Source organism: Cladosporium halotolerans, assembly GCF_011745625.1.
Source record: "Cladosporium halotolerans strain TM138-S3 chromosome Unknown Sca29, whole genome shotgun sequence".
Taxonomy (NCBI): Eukaryota; Fungi; Ascomycota; class Dothideomycetes; order Cladosporiales; family Cladosporiaceae; genus Cladosporium; species Cladosporium halotolerans.
This window is the reverse complement of record NW_027191480.1, coordinates 117,658-136,008: the sequence shown is the minus strand read 5'-3', so window position 1 is coordinate 136,008 and position 18,351 is coordinate 117,658. Positions and strand designations below refer to the sequence as shown.

Here is an 18,351-nt window from a genome sequence, read left to right as displayed (position 1 = left end):
ATCATGGCACCAAACCGAGGCACAGAAGTGCCCAACGACCAAGCAGACTACCCATCCTCCGACGCCGACTCCTTCAAATCATTCGAACCAGACGAACAAGACCACGACCCCTCCACCACCTCGCCCGCATCCAAGAACCAACCACCCGAACCCAAGAAACCCACCGCAACAGAACCCGCCCTCTCGCCCTCAGAACCCACCCAACCCGACTCCAAACCCACCTCCCCACCAACCCTCACCAACCGCGACCGCCTCCCACCCGCCGAAGAGTCCTCCCTCCTCGCCGAATCCACCGCCCTCAAACTCCGCGCCAACACCCTCTTCAGCACCGGCAGCCACGAAAACGCGCTCCAAACCTACGAGCAAGCCCTCGCCCTCTGCCCCGCGTACCTCGACTACGAAGTCGCCGTGCTGCGCGCCAACATCGCCGCCTGCAATCTCAAGCTGTCCGCTTGGCCCGCGGCCGCGGACGCCGCGGGGAAAGGGCTGGATTGTCTGGAGCGGTTGGAGCGGCTGCCTGTCGTGCGGGAGAAGGATCCTAGAGCGCAGGGACAGGGGCAGGGGGAGGGGGCGAAAGAGGAGGTCGTGGAGGAAGTCGACGACGAGCTCGAAGCGCGGATCGAGAACCTTCGCCAATCAGGCCACACGCTCAGCGAAGTGCGCAAGCTGCAAGCGAAGCTGCTGACGCGGCGCGCGCAGGCGAAAACGGCGCAAGGCGGCTGGGCGGAGCTGCAGGGCGCGGCGGAGGACTACCGCGTGCTGCTTTCGCCGGGGATGGCGGGGGCGCTCGGGGCGGGGGACAGGAAGCGGGTGGAGGGGAGCGCGGCGGCGCTGAGGCCGCGGCTGGATGAGGCGCGGGAGAGGGAGATGGCGGAGATGATGGGGAAGCTGAAGGGGTTGGGGAATAGTTTCTTGAAGCCGTTTGGGCTGAGCACGGAGAACTTTAAGTTTCAGAAGGATGAGAAGAGTGGGGGGTATAGTATGAACTTCGAACAGAATCCTGGGAAGTAGGAGGTTTGTTTGGGACGTGGGAGGATTGGGGGTTGGGCATTAAGCGATCGCAGGTGGTTTTGCGAGGCATGTGCATCGGTGGCGCTGGGGCCTTCTTCATGATGGGACGTCTGCATCTTGGGGGCTAGATTTTTCGTTGCTTAATTTTCTCGTCTCTTAGGATTGCTTAGTTGAATGACAACTATTAGAGGAGCCGCAGCGTAACGGGCTCCCAATGTTCCGAAGCCACACGACAGCGAAGCATTCGCGGCTACACATATATAGCAGAGAGAACCAGCGCCACAGCCCGTGCATCCTAACAGAAACCGTCGTAGGACTCGTCACAATTTTTGTATCCCGGCCTATGCACATTACTCGACCTCCTGGACCTTGGGTTTGCTGGCGTCTGCAGCGGCGGCGCCGCCCTTGGCCTCCTCCTCAAGCTCGGGCATGTCCTCGTCGTCCTCCTCGCCGTCGTCCTCGCCCATGCCGCCCATGCCGCTCATGTCGGGCATGCCACCCATGCCGCCGAGCTTGGAGAAGTCGATGCCGCCGAAGCCGCCCTCGCCGCCCATGCCACCCATACCCTGCATGCCCTGCATACCCTGCATGCCGCCCATGCGCGACATGTAGTCGTCGTCCTCGTTGACCTCGTCCTGCTCGTCCTCGTCGACCCACTGGGAAATTGTCAGTATTTAGTGTCCCCATTTTCACAAAAGTCCAGCGGAAAAATATATCTCACCTTGTCAAAGTCCGTCTTCAAGAAGTGCACCTTCTTGGCGTCCTTGAGCAGGCGCGGCCAGTACTCGACCTCAAGGTCCTTCTTCTGCAGCACGAACTCAACGGCGCGCGACGTGTGGTTGGTCTTGCTGGCGCTGGGGTCGATCTCCTTGTAGAAGTCGAGGTGCACGTGGTAGTTGGCCTTCTTCGAGTCCGAGTAGCCGGTGAAGTCGAGCGAGGTCGGCTGCACGTCGAGCTTGATGTTCTGCGGCGAGACGTCGGGCACCATGATCGCGAGGAAGACGTGGTTCTTCTCCGCCTCGGTGGCGGACGAGCGCTGGGCCCAGGTGACTGTGGAGGGGTTGTGTCAGTATGCGACTGGTTTGAGTGATTGAGTGATTGAGATGCCTCGGCGCAGGCGGCTCGCGACTTACCCTCAGGAACCATGGCGGCCGAGCCGGCGCCGGCGATCTTTGCGTCGGTGGTGTTCTTGGGCTGCTCCATTGTGTCTGTGTTGTGGTGTGCTTGCTGCAAGAGATGTGGGGATGTCGTGGGCAGCTGGAGTGTGTTAAGGCTGGGGTTGATTGCTGGTAGAAGCGACGAGAACCCGGCAGAATTCGTGGGTTTGAATGCGGTGCTGTGAGGCAATGATTGTCAGTCAAATTCTGGTTTGGAAAAATAATGAAGCATGTGAGAGCCTCCAAAGCTAGATGCAGCTTACCTTTCGCCAATGCAAGGTGTATCACGTAGCTGTCGTGAATGCTGCTCGCCGTCCTCTGCCACTGCTCAAAATGGGATGGAGGCTCCAGCCCCACGTCGACGTCAGGCCAGCCAAGCCGCGCCCGCGGCCCTCACTTCACCCTCGCAAGAGTCAGGCACTGATCTGGGGAAGAGCAACAATGCGCCGGCCATTCGCTTCACCCTCTCTCATAGCCATGCAATGAACATACACAAATTACCTTGAACATTCAGACATCTGCCAATCTCTCACTCCACCATGGCCGACACAGTCCGCCGCTTCTTCTACGGGCCCTCGCCCGAAGAGCAAGTCAGTCTCCATCACCAATCTACCCAAGACGAAGCACCCCACTAACACTCACCCCAGAAACGCAAATGCAACCAACTCCTCCGTTCCAACACCCGGCGCCTCGACCGCGACATGCAAAACCTCAAGACGCTCGAATCGAAGACGCGCAACCTGATCCTGCAGGCCTCCAAGCGCGCGCAGCGCAACCCCTCGCAAGCAAAGCAGGCCTCGGCCGAGACGCGCATCTTCGCCAAAGAGCTGCTGCGCGTGCGCAAGCAGGAGGCGCGGCTGGCGACGTCGAAGGCGACGCTGCAGAGCGTCGGCATGCAGGTCAACGAGGCGTTCGCGATGCGCAAGATCGAGGGCTCGATTAAGAGCTCCGTGGGGATTATGAAGGATGTCAATTCGCTCGTGCGCTTGCCGGAGCTTACGGGCACGATGCAGGAGCTGAGCCAGGAGCTGGTTAAGGCGGGGATTATCGAGGAGATGGTGGAGGATAGCTTGCCGAACAATGAGCTGCTTGAGGGCGAAGATGAGGAGGCGGAGGCGGAGGTTGATCAGGTGCTTGGGGAGATTCTGAAGGACAAGGTGCAGGCGCCGGCTGTGCCGGTGGATCAGCCGACGGAACCGGCGGCGGAGGAAGACGAAATGGACTCGGAGGAGATGATGGCGCAGATGAGAGGAAGGCTCGAGGCTTTGAAGAGCTGAGAAACTCTTTCAGCGACAGTGGCAGACGAGATATGTTTTCGAAAGCAAGGTGTTCCGGCGTTTCTACGAGAGGATTGACAGCATTTTTGGGAACTTCGGCACAGACGGCGGTCTTACAGGTACTCTCACCGGCATACATATGGCAGAACATTCGAAACAAATTGTTTACGATACTGAATCGGAGTGCGATGGGATCTTCCAATGATAAAATTCAGCTAAATTTTGAGAGATCATGCTTCAAGTCCAAGAACAAGCCTGCAGCATTGAAATGGGTTCTCATCAATTGCAAGGCAAAAAATAATACTGCTAGTATGAAGATGTGGTCCTTCATCAATGCAAAGGATCTTTCGTACCCATCACGGCCCCGGAGCAGACCCCATCTCCGGCCAAAACACATCCTGAAACTCCAACCACTGCGCATCAGACTCCATGAAATCCAGATCGATCTCAGGAAAATCCAGGAAATCCTGCAGGGGCGGATTCTCGGCCACGACCGGATGTCCGACTGCCGCATCTCCCGCAACAGCATCTTCCAAGATCATGGACTTGAGCGCGTCTACGTGCGCGCTGAATTCCTTCGCGGCCATGTTGCCGTTCTGCTCGAGTTGATGGAGGAAAGAGCAGGCGAGCAGGAAGTCCTCTCGGTCGCTGGCCCAGCCGGCGCCTTGGAGGAGAGCGGAGATGAGGAGGATTGTGGCGGACGAGAAGAGGAACTGCACGTGGAAGTAGTCGAAGGTGAGGAATGTGCCGTCTGCCCAGGAACGCTTGAGTAAGTCCATGGATTGTCGGGCGTACCGCACGCATGCTGTGGCTAGAGAAAGAGCGGGGTCGGAGAATTGTTGCGTTTGAGCTGTCTGGTTAGATTGACGGGGCAGGCTTTGTCGAAATACATGCAGTAAGATTGGACGGGTGACTACGATGACGGCTTGGTTGAAAGATAGGTGCAGGTATTGCACCCTTGGCTCGACTGGCTGATCAGATTTCAACTTCAAATGCTCCGGGAGCTCCTCTGCCCAGTCTCTCAGTGATCGTACCGCTGCCTGGACCCGTTCAGAGAAGGATGTTAGCTGACGTTTCCAGACGTAGAGCGTATTGATCGAGAGACTGTGCATCCGCGAAAGTCGGACAGACATAATCAGATGCTCAGAATCTCGAAAGTCGCCAGAGCTCGCTGGCAAGCCTTCATCTGACGGTAATCGAATCTCGATGCTTTCGTCCGCAATTGAGGGAGGGACGCCGATTCGTCCCGCCCACAGACGATCGAATCGGTACGCGGTCCACCACAGTCGACAACGGTGTTCTCGCAATATTGGGTCTTTGAGCTGGGTGTCGCTTATCTCAATGTGAAGTCCGAGAATAACGGAGATCCGTAGTGATTCTGCCGAAAGTTGTACTGCAGTGTGGCGACGGTTCATTAAAGCAGCATAAAATGACTAGACTGGGTCAGGAGGTTGCTCATCATTACTTTCAAGGAGCAACACTTACGAGTAGAATGTGAACTTCAACCAAGTCAAGTCGCGGTCTTTCCATTGGCATGTTCACTAATTGCATCGCTCTAGCCCAAAACACGGCTCCAGGGAATGGCTGGTCTGGAAGCGAACATCTAGACGAAAAGGCGTCGCCAATAGCCATTAATGCCCACAATCGACTCGCGGTGAGCCAGTTGATGGAAGCAGGATCGTTTGTTAGGCTTTGCACGTCTCCATCGATGACAGTCTTGCGGACGATGTGCCACGTTTTGCAAGCCGTTTCCATAGCTGTATGGACCAAGAAGCGAAGCCGAGATGCGCTGGGCCAGACGGGGGCCGCTTCTGACAGAGATCGCAACGTATCATCGCTCAAGAAGTGGACGCGAGGCAGATGATTCACTGGTTTTGTCGAAGCTGTTTGACGAAGCCGGGTCGCGAACGCTCCATCTGCAGTTTCGTTGATATAAATGGGCAGGTCATCATGAACGATGAACCACGGATGCTCTTCGAGCACAGGGTTTCGATCGGCATTGTCGGCTCTTGGAGTTGTCTGTGATGAGACTGCACCTGATGATGCTCGTGCATCAACTGGGCTTCCAGTTGCGACAAGAGCAGAGAGGCGTCGGTTTTCTTCAAGGACATTGTCCAGATATCTGACAGCGTTAAAGTCATCAATTAGAAGGATATCAATATCAACATGCCTACCTCTGGCCGATCTTGACTTTCTTGTCTCGAGCAGGGTAGGCGCAATCCAGTGCAGCTTGGGAGCACGCCGTACATGGTGGACCGTTGCCGGAGCATTTCACCTTCTTCTTGTGACATTCGCGACACCTTGCTCGCGATGAATTAGCATGCGGAACGACGACTCCACGTTCGAGGACGATCCGTTGTCACAATTAGCTTCCGAAATTACTTACGCAATTGGACGTTTCGACGGTGTGCTGGACATGCCGAGCGTGCTGCGTGATGAGACGAGACGTTCGGGGTGACGCTCAAGTCGCCGGTGGCCGGCCGGCGAGTTGTGCGCTCTCGCCGAGACGCGTCGGCGTTGAGGCCAGTGCGCCGACTGCACCAACACCAGACGCCCTCCCACATCCTGCACCTGACAGCTTCATTGCAGCGCCCAGCACCGTGACCCCGAGCGGTGAAGAGTCACCAAGCACATGACCCCGGAGGAAACACCGTCGTAATTGACTTGAACTTGTTCGACAAGTCTTCTCCTCGCGAGCCTCCATGATCGCTTTCATGTTCTGGCCAACGTTTTTAGTGGCAAGCAGACGGAATTTTGTTTCCCGCGGAGGGTAATCAGCCATAACTGACGGCATTGATTGACTATAGAATGGAGCCCGTACTGCCTGGTGAAACGGCCTCTGACACCGCCCGATCGCGTCTGCAGCGATCTGCATTCGCCTTGTAAGGTTCCGGCCAAAACTTGCCATTTGCCGAAAAGTGACCCACCTGCTGTCGTGTGAGAGCGATGTCGCCGAGATGGTTCTGTCATATAACATGATCGACTCCCGCATATTGTGCCTGATGGCGCCAACTAAACTGTATTTGCCTTCACTCTGTTGCTCGTGGCACGACGATCATGGATCCTCAGGCTGATCCGGCACGACTCGAAAAGCAAGCACCTGTAGCATCATCAACGACGCCGCCGGTTGTGGACCTAGAAGAGACATCGCCAGGGTACAACGCGTCAACAGCAACAAAATGGCTAGTGGTCTTCGCTACAAGTTTCACTGCCTTGACGGCAACCTTCAGCAGCACGTCGCTGTTCTCAGCAGCGAGTGATATTGCAGATGAGTTCGGGACGACATCTGAAGTGGTCAACGCCTCCAGTGCAGGAATCTTGTTCCTCATGGGCATCTCCACTTTCTTTTGGGGGCCGCTCATACCTCTCATCGGCCGCCTTTATGCTTGGAACAGCTGTGTGATCGCATTGCTTGCATGGACGCTTGCCGCATCCTTCTCGCCAAGTTTGAGCTACTTCATGGCCTTCCGTCTCCTCTCCGGTCTCCAAGGAACATTCTTCCACGTCACAGGACAAGCGATCTTGGCCGAATTCTTTCCTCCCGTGCGCCGAGGCACTGCCACAGGCCTGTTCCTCTCGGGCACCGTGTTGGGCCCGCCTCTCGGCCCCCTAGTTGCCGGCATCATCACAACCTACACAACCTGGCGAGTAATCCTCTGGGTCCAATGCGGCATGTTAGCCATCTGCCTCACTCTCTCGCTCCTCTTCCTCAGCAAAGGCGGCCAAAACGCTACAATCACGCACCCAACCCTCTCCCAAGTCCTCGACGTCTACAACCCCTTGCGCGTCCTCAAACTCTTCCGCTTCCCGAACGTCCTCCTCGCCGACCTCGCCGCCGGCCTTCTAAGCTGGTCTCAATACTCCCTCCTCGCCAGCCCCCGCCACATCCTGGAGACGCAGTACGGCATCGCCTCCCCCCTGACCTCCGGCCTCTTCTACCTCTCCCCCGCCGCCGGCTTCCTCGCTGGCACGCTCATCGGCGGCCGCTTCTCCGACCGCACCGTCCGACAATGGATCCTCCGACGGCAAGGGCTCCGCCTGCCCCAAGACCGCCTGCGCAGCGGCTTCGTCAGCTGGTTCCTCGTCATCCCCGCCTCCTCGCTGATCTACGGGTGGTGCATCGACCGGTCGGCCGGCGGGCTGGCGCTGCCCATTGTCTTCGCGGGCATCATCGCCGCCGGCGTGTTGGCTGCGTTCGCGGGCCTGAATACCTACTGTGCGGAAGTGATGCCCCACTGCCGGCAGGAAGCCATCGCCAGCAAGTATTTGGTCCAGTACAGTTTCTCGGCGGTGGCGGCGGGCGTGACGATCCCGCTGGTGGACTCTGTGGGCGTGGGATTGCAGTGCACGATTAGTGTTATTTTCGCGCTGATAGCGGGCGGGTTCTGCGCTGTGACGGCGGTGTATGGGATCAAGATGCAGACGTGGGTGGAGAGGAAGTGAGATGTTGTAGCCATCGAAAGACTCGAGCGATGAGCACAGCATACACATACACTTAGACGATAGAGATAGACACCAGATACCCAACGTAGATAGCATTTTTTCATTGGAATGATTTTCATCCAGCTGTGGTCTCACGTATGCACAGCAAACGACAGAGACGTTTTCAATAACACTCAGGCAGTGATCAAGTCGAAAGGTCAAAACATATACACAGTTTTCTTACAGTTCTACATCCTAGCAGAATAAACACGCTCGAAGAAGGGGGTATGGGCGATCTAAACCAAGAAAGCAAAGAGTCCACTTCTGATGACGCGAGCCTTCCCCCCTTTCTCCAACAGCTCATCACGGACGAGTGGCCGAAGGAGGGAAGGCCGCATATTCGAGGGTGGACTCGATCTTCCGGAAAAAAAAGGACAGATTACCAAATTCAAACAAACAATCAAACAGCGCTCCGTATATCGTCGTCGTGTAACCGTCGTTCGGCGCAAGAAAAAGACGCCAGAAGAAGCGAGCACACAAACTCTCCCTCCATCTAGCAGCGCGCCCCACCGCCCGCCTAGAAGCAGTTGAGCCCGCCCTTCTTCTTCTTCTTCTGCGCATTGAGCTCCATCATGCGCTGCTCGAGGGCCGTGCGCGCCCTCTCGGCACGCACGCGCATCTCGCGCTCCTCCTCGACGGCCTGCAGGCTGGCGCGCGAGTTGCTGCGCTCCTTGCGCAAGCTGACGAGCTCGTCCTCCAGGCTCTGGCACTTGCGCTTCCAGCCGTCCATGTCGGTCTTGGTGCGGTTGGCGGACGTCTCGAGGTCGACGAGGGCCTCCTCGAGGGTCGCCGTCAGCTGCTTCTCGGCGAAGAGGTGCTTTTCGATCGTGCGGATGCGCGCTTCTTGGTCCTCGATCATTTGCGTCATGCCCGCGCTGGCGCCGGCGCCGTCTTTGGAGGCGTGGCGGGAGGCGGGGGGTGAGCCGCTTCCGGGGATTGGGGAGGTGGCGCGTTCGGAGCCGGGGAGGGCAGGGAGGGGAATGGAGGGAGGTGGTGTTGGGAGGGCTGTTGGGGGGCCGCCGGATTTGCGGGCTGCGGACTGCTGGGAGGATGAACGGGCAAGGGCAATGGCGGCAGCCTCGGGGGAGAGTGACTCGCGGTTGTTGTAGTTGATGGAACCGCGGTCGGAAGCCAGCGAGTGTCGTGAGTACTGAGCGACTTGTTGCTGCAATATTTGTCAGTAATGCATTTCAACAAAACATAGTTCAAGCAGGATCTTACCTCCAAGTTGCCGTTCTTCAACTTCAACTCCTCCAGCTCCCGCTCCAACTCCTGCCTCGCCTGCACATTCTCCGACTCCATCCTGCTCAAGCGGTTCGTAGCCGCCTGGTGCGAGTCGAAGTTGCTGTTCAGCTGCTCCTCCAGCTCCTCCACGAGCCTCGAGCTCTTCTTCTCGCGTTTCGTCACGGTGTCGAGCTGCTTCTGCGCCGCCTCGAACTGGTCCTTGACGGCGTCGAACTGGCCCTGCAAGTCCGCGCTCTTTAGTTGGGACGTCTGCAGCTCCTCTTGCACGGTCTTGAGGTCGTTGGTCGTCTTCGTGTGGCGAGTGTGCAGCTCCTTGCCTTCCTCGACCAGACCTTCAATCTGCGAACGCAGAGTGTGGGAGTCGGTCGACGTGCCGAGCGCAGCGGCGGCAGCGGCGAGGAGAGCAGTATGCTCGCCTTGCAACTTAGTGAGTTCAGCCTGGAGCAGTCCAATGGAGCTGCTGTGTCTGTTCTCGGTAGCCGCATCGCGCTCCGTGGCCTCCTTTTGCGAGCTCTCCAGCGAAGCCTTGAGCTCGTCGATCTCCTTCGAGTGTGAAGCCTGCAGGCTCTCCAGGCTCTCCTGGTGGAGAGTGATCGTGTTCTTGTGCACGTCGAGCTGGTTCTCGAGGTTAGACACAAGGTCTCTGTGAGTCTTGAGCTCCTTCTCGGTGAGCTCGCGGGACTGCGAGTCTTGGTCGACTTGTGCGAGGATCTCGGAATACGACTTCTCGAGCTGGGACAGCTTCTCGACGTGGCTGTTCGCAGTCGTCTTGTACTCGTCAACCTCCCTTTGCAGCGCATCAACGACCTCTTGATGCTTGGTGCGCTCGTCATCGGACATGGAGCCACCGGAAATGCCAAGTCCACGCGGGCCGCCCGTACCCTGTTCGGCTTGACGGAGAGACTCCTGCAGCTCTGAAATTGTGTTGAGCAGGTTGGCTTCCGAAGCCTTCATGCTCTCCATAGCACTGTTGTGCTTAGTCTCCCATGCAGCCAGCTCTGACTGCAAGTGTTCGACATTGGCAACCTGTGCGTCGTCGCTGATAGAACGGGGCGCGCCGGCCTCGGCTTGCGAGAGTTCCTGCGCCGGCGTCTCAGGGAAGAACCCTGGCATGTGCTCATCGCCCGCCATCGAAGCTCTCTTGGCAGAAGCGACTGTGTTCTCACGGTGCTGCTCGAGGCCAACCTTCAGAGAATCGATCTGATCTTGGAACTCCTTCTCTCTCACCGCGTGCTGCTCGTGCAGGTTGCGGATTTGCTGCTCGCTCTCCATCAGCTGGTCGCGCATCTGGCCGACGACCGAGAAGTCGACGCTGCTGCTGTTGGCCTTCAAACTCGATCGCTCTCTGGTCAAGCCTGAGATGATGGCCTGCTTGCCTTCCATCTCCTTCTTCACCGTGGTGAGCTCCGCCTCCAGACTCTGCACCCTGTCGGACCTGCTGTGGAGCTCGGTCATGACGAGGTGGAGGTTGAGCTCGAAGTTGTGCCTCGCGACAGAATCGCTCTCGAGATTATCAAGAGCGATGCTCTTCAGCGAGGCACAACTCTTCGAAGCCCTGTCAGAGCCAAGTTGGTCCTCGGACTTGCGGCGAGGGTTGTATTTTCCATAGCTTGGGCTGGGCAGGCCTGGGGATACGGGTCTGGCGACAGAGGGCGAGACGGGAGGGCGCATGGAAGACAAGCGGTTGAGCTCTTGCTTGAGGTCTTCAACGTGCAGCAGAGCCGAGTGGTGTTCTTCCGCCAAGCTCTTGTAGTTCTGCGTGAGTTCGCGGATGGAAGCGTCCTTCTCCGCGTTGACACGTCTGAGGTTCTTGACACCCGTCTCCTCGCCTCTAGCCACATTCACAACAGGCGGCGCATCATCCTGCACCGCGATTTCATCGCGCATGCTCAGGCGCTCGTCCTCATCAGAATTGCCACGCGGCGTCGTCTCGCCGTCGCTGCCAGTAGTCAACTCCCCACGCGACGAAAGCTCCTCCAACAAGGACCGCGAGGATGAAGGTTGCTCTCCGCTTCGGTCGGCCTTCTCCTCGTCCTTCACCCCCGCTTCCGCTAAAAAAGACTCTGGCCGGCTCCCAGACGCAGTCGTGGGGGTCTTCGTCGACTCCTTGTCATATTCGAGTTTGGCGAGCGTCTCCAACGCGGTCTGGTACTTCTGCTGTAGGTTGTCGTAGTCGGTGACGACGGTCTCGTGCTCAGAGCGAAGGTCGAAGAGCTCCTGCGTAAGATTCTCGAGCTTGTCGGCCATGAAGTCGTCTTGTGCCGGGCTGCGGGGGGCAAGTAGAGTCGCGGGTGATCCTGGCTGAGCGGTGACTTCAGGAGCAGGGGCGAGTGCTGGCCCATCGTCCTGCCGAGATGCCATGGCTGAACGGTTCGCGGCAGCGTCGGTGAAAACGTCGTCTGCTGAGCTAGCGCTGGTGGAGACTGGCCTGTACGGGTCGTAGCTGTCTCTGTGGCCATTGGTCTTCTGCGGAGCGTCCTCTTGGGCAGCTTCCTCAGGCGAGCTCTTCTTGGCTTTCACATTGTCCAACTCGGAAAGCAGATTGTCCAGACGTCCAATGCTCCTCTGTCGCTCGATGACTTGCTCAAGACGGTCGATGTCGCGCTGCATAATCTCTTGGTCCTGCTCAGCCTCCGCCAGGCGCTCCTCAAGAGTCGAGACGTATTCTTCCACATTGCTGCTGTTTTCGCGGGTGCGGGACAACTCTTTCCGAAGCTCGGCGATGACTGTAGCACTGTGCTCTTCGCCTGTGGCAGACCCTTCCATCTTGGCTTCCAAGTCGCGAAGGTAAGATTCGCTGTTTTGTTCGCGGTCGGTGGCTTTCTGAAGGCGGGCTTGGAGTTGCTGCTGAATCGTTTCCATGTAAGCGATACGCGTCTGCTTCTCGAGCAGCGAGCTCTCGGTGCTAGCAAGCGTTCCGCGAGTCGTCGATAGCGAGATCTCCAGGCTCTGGATCGTCTTTTCGTACTCAAGCACGACCTGTTCGACAGCCTCGGCAAAGCTGTTCGAGCGCTTCAATCTTTCCATAGCGCTGCCGCCAATGGCTTCCTTCAACACAGGTGTATCTGCGTCCTCATCGTCCCGAGCCCGTGAGATCTCGGAGATGAGTTTCGCGTGGCGTTGACTGAGCGCATTGTAGTTTTCCTGCATATCCATGAGCTGGTTCTGCATCTCTGCTTGCTGCTTTCCTGTGCGGTCAACCTGACCGTTGCGCAAGCTACCCGATCGGTCAAGACCGTGCTCAGAATGGCGGACTTGGTCCCGAAGGAAGGCGACCTCGGCGCGCAGGCGGTCAATTGTCGCTTGTTTGTCTCCGTCCTCGTGATTTTGCTGGATCTCGGGTCGCACCTGGATGGCGCGTGCTCGGTGGGCGTAGTGAAGGGTGTTCAGGGTCTCGTTCATGTGGAAGGAAGCCGGCGTGACACAGGCGATCATGAAAGTGATAGCATTGCCTCCAAGAGAGTCTTGCAATAGGCGCGTCAGCCGAGAGTCGCGGTATGAGATGTGACTGCTTCCCTGTTTCGAAGAAAGCTGCGAAATGACCTTTCCCAGGCTGGCGAGTCCAGCATTGATCGAGATGCCCTCTTTTGCGCGGTCGCCGGTCGCTCCGGTGTTCTTCAGCCTTTCGCTGCCAGCCAGGTCGACAAAGTGCAGTTTGCTGTCTACCGTCACTATGCTCTCGGTAGGTGTCGCGTTCTCGACCGGCACCGACATGCGCTTGTCCTTCTTTGGGGTTGTTCCCATGCTGACCTCCGTCTTTTTCTGGACGAGGTTCAAGCTGAAGACGGCATGCGAGCGAGACGAGCGGGCATTGATGGCAGTCGCGTCAGTCTGACGAATGGATGAGCCGAAAGCGAGAGCCCTGTAAATGTCGTCCGCAGAGGTAATGTCTGTTTGGGTTAGGCCGGTCAGAAGGATTCGTCCTTTCGTGTCTTCGCGGATCGCGACTGTCGCGCGATCGCTTTGGGGAACTGATTCTGACACGAGGAGATCGCGAAGTTGCTCGTTGTAAATCTCAACATAGGTGGCCTTGATTGTCCAGTTTCGGTCGGCGCTGTTCCCATTGTTCCCTTGCGCAGAGGTATGCACCGAGTATCGCTTTGGGGTCCTGATACCCGACGCTGGTCTCGCTGGACCTCCATTGAGCTTCTCGAACAGGGTCTGCGCCGCCCTAGGGACTATGCCCATGTGTGTCGGATCGCCCTGCTCTTGCGGGCCTGCTGTGCCCATCGTGTACGACTTTCCCGATCCAGACTGGCCGTACGCGAGGATGGAAACATTGTAGCCCTGAACGAAGGAGTTGACGCTGTCGTTGACGTACCCCCAGACATCTTGCTGGGTGGCATCCTCGTTGAAGACGTGGTCGAAGAAGAATGGCTTCTTGCCTTGTTGCGAGTGCACGACCAAGCTCTTATTCGAAGAGACCTCGCAGGTCGAGTCGCGAAAGCGCTGCGGTATGAGGTCGTAGCCGGGGTCGGTAGGGTTGAGAGGCGGTCGCACTCGAACCACTAAAGTCATTCAGATTAGCCAATATCGGACATGTGGGCTACCCTGGGGTCTCGCGACTTACCAACTTTGACCGCGGTCTTGCTCGGGTCGTCGTCGCCGTGCTTGCTAGGCGTGCTACGGCTCATGCGACTGCTGCTGCGGTTGGAGCGCATTCTTTCCGCCGCATTTGCGGTGAGCGAACGCTGGCGTTGTGTGGGTGCAGAAGAGGTGCCGCTGGCAGGACTCTCAGGGACGGCAGGGTCGTCCATGGAGCCGGTTGCGTCGGCCTGCATGCTGTCTGGAACAAACCCGGTTGCTACCGGGAGCGCGCGAGCGCGCTAAGCTGGAGCCTGGCAACTGCAAATAATGTCTCACGCGGGCAGCGGGCAGCGAGAGGTCGGCTAGCGGTCGATCGGGCGGTGAGGCAGCGCGGCGAGTAAGAAGTGACGGGCAGGCAGGCAGGACGCGATGGGCGTCGCAGAGCTGGCGGCGGGCAGGGAGGGAGTCGGCAAGGTTGCGGCCGGCGCGCGAGTCACAGTGCAATGGCGCGGCGAGCGAGCGAGGAGGGCGCAATGGCAGTGGAGGGCTGGAGATGGCGATGTCCGCACGACTCGCGAAGGGCTGCCGGTCGCTGGGGCCCGCGAACCTTGCGCGGCGAAGAGCCCGAGCACGCCGACCAAACGGGCAAAGACGAGTGTTTAATCTTGCGCTCACGTGGAGCGACAAGGGTGCGCCGCGCGATGAAACAAGGCACCTGCAAGCGCAAACTCTCCGCCGTGCTGCTGCGCTCTGGGGGGAGTAGTGAATGGTGCCCGACGAGGCGAGGCCCGGATTAGACATTTCCACACGCCACCGCCGACGCCCGCGCGTCGATCCGGTGTGCCTGCACGCATGATGTGTACCTCCTCGCCGCAGAGGTAGCCTTTGCGCGTACCTCCATTGCGGCCTGTGAAACACAGCGCCGCCTGCAGCTTGCGAGTGACAAGCCAGGATCTCCCTCCAACGGGCGGAGAGTATTCCTGCGGCCCCTGAGCCACTGCATGAGTGAAGCGTCAGCCCAGGCAATCTAAACTGCCTAACCGAGAGCTCTCGCCTCTTCACTCTCGGCTCGCCCAAGGTTCTCCTTCCTCATCGGCATGTCACGTGAGTGCGTGCGTTATCCAAAAGCTCGTGCAGTTTACACGTCGACCTACATTTCCTACTTTTCGCTCGATCGTGCATAGAAGAAATGGAGGCCTTAGAGATTCTTGGCCAACCACAAGCTCTGCGGCATGAAGAGGCCAAGGTTTCTGCAGGTTTGAGTTCACCCACGCTCCTTTAGTCTGGAGTAGTGGTCCTGGACGGAAGATACTCCTGAAGACTTCAACGGCACCGACAGCGAATCGCATCATCTCCGCTTAGCGGTGCGCACAGCTTGCTTCGACGGCATGCTTTGTGACGGACCGAGCATTACTTGTAGCTTGTGCTCTATGCACGTGAAGGAGACAGCAGTTGCCCGCAAACCCTAAGAGACCGGGCCAGCATTGACCTGCGCACCGCCCAGAATCGAGACCCTTGAAAGGCTTCACGAGAAATAATGTCTCCACTCAACCGCCGCTCTCTACTCTCGGGTCGGCCGACGGCGTTCGAACGCCCACAACGCCTTCGCCGGCCATTTTTCGGCTGGGCGACTCGTCTGCCACCATGGGGTTTAGCTGAATATTTCCGTCCGCGCGGCATGCAGCATGCATGATTGCGCTGCGCATCATGATCTTCTGGCTAGCACCCGCATTATTAATGAAGGCGTCGGAATCCCCGACCGCGAATCCCCAGAGGTGGGAATCCAGACCTCGCGAGCAGCAGAAATTCGGTACGTCGCCAAAGACGGGATGCTCGCAATCTCCGCAACAGGTTGACGCTGGAATCCAATAGCCCTCACCAATCGCCAGGACGATCACATCGATCTCAGGGAAGGTTGATCTCGCAACTCTATTGATGCTCACAATGTGGATCTGCAATGATGTGACGGCGACAAATCATATGCAGCAGAAGCATCTGTGAAGCACGGCACTTGCAAAGCATCGCGGCTCCTTTTGTGCCATGGCGCTCCATAGCCTGAGGCTTCAAGACGTGGCTGAACTTGAGCAAGTGATACGGAACCTTCTTCGTATGACTTCTTGATTCTGCGATGATGGGAAATCGTCGCCGATCGACCTCGTCCTTGTCTCCAAATCCATGTCCGCGATGGACGAATCCGTCCTCCCCAAAAGTCTCTCCCCAAGCCACCTGCTTCCACCTCCCCGACCAAAATGCCCCGTGCACGCCAACCACCTCCCATGTCCATTCCCTGCATCCCACGAACCCGTCACGGGCAGCATGCCGAGTCGTAGCAGCAGTCCCACAATCGTGGACATTTTCCCACAGTTCCCACAACATCGGAAATAGCGTCGTGCGTTCACTTCTTGCGGCAAACCGGCCTCAATCTAACGCGGGCCGAACTTTTCTGCTCCACGACGCTGATTCCACCGGCCCGAGAGTTCGGTGCGAGTAGTCGTGATCCACCGTCAAACGCGGTGTCTGCGTGAATCGTGGGCCTTCTCAACGGGCAGCTTGTTCAGGCTGACAAAGAGTCATGCGGCAATCCTCCTCCATGTCGTGCAGTTTGTCGCAGGAAACGGTCACTTGACCTGTTTCGAGAAACGCTTAGGGCTGGGTCTGCAAAAGCATGACAGCGCTGTAGACGATGAGCAATTGATCTCATAGTGTAGGATGCTGGACGCAATCGGAGAAAGATGTCATGAATTTCTGGGTATCATTTCATCAATCTAATCGGCCGACACCACGGCCTCTCGTATAGTCTTTCTACACAAAAGTCTCCGGACAACACACCCTGAACGCCGTTGACGCCAGAAAAACAACCCCACCTGCTCTTGACCTCCGTTCCCGACCAGGCTATGCAACCCGTATCTCTCGTGTCATGCCAACCATCCCATCGCGGGGATGCCTAGCTCGTTGCCCCGAGCGAGTACTCACAAGCCTACAAGAAATACTCGCCCGCGCCCCTCCTGCCCGCGGGCACCGCACGCCTGTGATCCGGCACGGCGCTGAAGATCTTGAAGTCGGGCTCGAGGTCCTCGCCGAGCGTCATGATGGAGGCCACGTTGCCGCAGCGGTAGCAGTAGTTGGGCGCGGACCAGACGGTGACGACCTCCTGCGACTGGAAGTGGTACTTGTAGCCCTCGTTGACGAGCTGGTGCGCGCGGGCGATGAGCTGCAGGTTGTTGACGTGGTTGAACTGTGCGATGGGGTGTTAGTGAATTCTATTTGGTGAGCTGGGCTGGGGATCGCGGCTTAGGCTTACCTCTGATGAGACCTTGTCGCCGAACAGCCAGCCGGCGCCTCGGGGCGACACGGCCCATGTGTCGACGTCTTCGGGGTCGGACCAGACTAGATCGCAGAAGGCGCCTTCGTGCGGGATTTCTTGCGCACGGGCAACGACGCGGATTTGGTCGAGGGTCCTGATCTCGGGGGAAAGGCCGCCGTGGACGCAGAGCACTCTCCCGTCGATGATGGCGGCGAGAGCGAGGAAGTCGAAGACTTGGCAGCAGGATTTCCAGACGGAGGCGTTGCCGTACTTTTGCTGGCACTCCTCGTAGAAACCGTACACCTGTGTGATCTGGCGCGACTCGTGGTTGCCGCGGACGAGCGTGATCTTGTCGGGGTATCTGTGAGGGTTAGCATACTGCCATGGTAGCACTCCTCGTTGCGGCGACTCACTTAGCCTTCAAGCACATGAGCAATGTGAACGTCTCTAACGAGAAGTACCCTCTGTCCACGAAATCGCCCAAGAAAATGAAGTTCTGGTTCCCATTCGCATGGTCCTTCCTCGTCGCCGCGCTCTTGCTCCGACTCGGCCCCGGGCTCCTGACACCCACACCACTATCCTCACTATCATCCTCCTCCTCAAACTCCTCCTCTTCCTCCTGCTGCAAGCTCCGACTCCTCACCCGCCCCCTCGGCTCCTCGTCCTCCTCCCCCAACTCCGAGCCCGCATTCGACGCATCGCTCGTGTACGCCGAATCCTTCTGAAACCGCCTCTTCATCTTCCTCTTCACCTTCGGATCGCTGATCTGCGTCGGCGGCTCGATATCCGCGGGGTTAATGCTATTGACCCTCGGACTCTTAGGCCCCGCCTTGGCCGCCTCGGCCGCCGCCTTCTCCTTCTCCTCCGCCTCGCCGGGCATCCCGCCCGCGACGCGGAAGAGCTCCAGCAGGTCGTAGAACTGCCCGTGGATGTCGCCGCAGACCGTCACGGGCGCCGCGACCGGCTGGATGTTGCTCTCTTCCATCAGGCACTCTTTCACCGTCTCGCACAGCCGCTTCATGTCCGCTTCGGGCAGGTAGCGGCAGAGCTTGGCTTGCGCGAGCCATTCGTCGGGCCCGGCGTGCGAGGTCAGGACTGCGGGGCCCGGCTGGGGCACGTCGGGGTCGCGGTCGCGCACCATTGTGTTGTGTGTGGTTCTGGGGTGGTGGAGGGGGAGCGCGGTGAAGTCACGCGAGTGCGGTTGGGGGTTTCGTGCTTTGTATGTCCGTATGTGCGTTTGTGCGGGCGGTTCACGTGTACAGTGGTTTTGAGTCGCAGGTCGCCACGGGCGTTTCTAGATGTTGGTTTGTGCGCTGGGGGCGGTTATGGCGGGGTATGAGAAGGTGAG

General features: G+C 58.3%; 7 protein-coding genes across 7 annotated transcripts; 3 read left to right on the top strand and 4 right to left on the bottom strand.

Moving 5' to 3' along the window:
* Positions 1-3: 3 nt before the first annotated feature.
* On the top strand, positions 4-1,011 carry WHR41_08118 (uncharacterized protein; the record flags this gene model as incomplete). Its single annotated transcript, XM_069376722.1, has 1 exon — positions 4-1,011. The coding sequence occupies one exon, from the start codon at positions 4-6 to the stop codon at positions 1,009-1,011; it is 1,008 nt and encodes a 335-aa protein (XP_069227162.1).
* Positions 1,012-1,126: 115 nt separating this feature from the next.
* Positions 1,127-2,471, bottom strand: WHR41_08117 (uncharacterized protein). The gene is made up of 4 exons (XM_069376721.1): positions 2,432-2,471; positions 2,145-2,347; positions 1,733-2,061; positions 1,127-1,667 (listed from the first exon to the last, which is right to left on the bottom strand). The coding sequence occupies exons 2-4, from the start codon at positions 2,212-2,214 to the stop codon at positions 1,362-1,364; spliced, it is 705 nt and encodes a 234-aa protein (XP_069227157.1). The 5' UTR covers positions 2,215-2,347; positions 2,432-2,471; the 3' UTR covers positions 1,127-1,361.
* Positions 2,425-4,137, top strand: WHR41_08116 (uncharacterized protein). The gene is made up of 2 exons (XM_069376720.1): positions 2,425-2,758; positions 2,816-4,137. Exons 1-2 carry the CDS (start codon positions 2,708-2,710, stop codon positions 3,443-3,445), a joined length of 681 nt encoding a protein of 226 aa, XP_069227156.1. The 5' UTR covers positions 2,425-2,707; the 3' UTR covers positions 3,446-4,137.
* On the bottom strand, positions 3,802-5,863 carry WHR41_08115 (uncharacterized protein; the record flags this gene model as incomplete). Its single annotated transcript, XM_069376719.1, has 4 exons — positions 3,802-4,878; positions 4,931-5,567; positions 5,620-5,745; positions 5,832-5,863. The coding sequence occupies 4 exons, from the start codon at positions 5,861-5,863 to the stop codon at positions 3,802-3,804; spliced, it is 1,872 nt and encodes a 623-aa protein (XP_069227155.1).
* A 639-nt stretch (positions 5,864-6,502) lies between these two features.
* WHR41_08114 (uncharacterized protein) lies at positions 6,503-7,888 on the top strand (the record flags this gene model as incomplete). The annotated part of the gene is made up of 1 exon (XM_069376718.1): positions 6,503-7,888. One exon carries the CDS (start codon positions 6,503-6,505, stop codon positions 7,886-7,888), a length of 1,386 nt encoding a protein of 461 aa, XP_069227154.1.
* Positions 7,889-8,444: 556 nt separating this feature from the next.
* Positions 8,445-14,171, bottom strand: WHR41_08113 (uncharacterized protein; the record flags this gene model as incomplete). Its single annotated transcript, XM_069376717.1, has 3 exons — positions 13,743-14,171; positions 9,149-13,680; positions 8,445-9,092 (listed from the first exon to the last, which is right to left on the bottom strand). Exons 1-3 carry the CDS (start codon positions 13,951-13,953, stop codon positions 8,445-8,447), a joined length of 5,391 nt encoding a protein of 1,796 aa, XP_069227161.1. The 5' UTR covers positions 13,954-14,171.
* A 2,250-nt stretch (positions 14,172-16,421) lies between these two features.
* WHR41_08112 (uncharacterized protein) lies at positions 16,422-18,144 on the bottom strand (the record flags this gene model as incomplete). The annotated part of the gene is made up of 3 exons (XM_069376716.1): positions 16,422-16,934; positions 17,001-17,364; positions 17,417-18,144. 3 exons carry the CDS (start codon positions 18,142-18,144, stop codon positions 16,677-16,679), a joined length of 1,350 nt encoding a protein of 449 aa, XP_069227160.1. The 3' UTR covers positions 16,422-16,676.
* Positions 18,145-18,351: the final 207 nt, after the last annotated feature.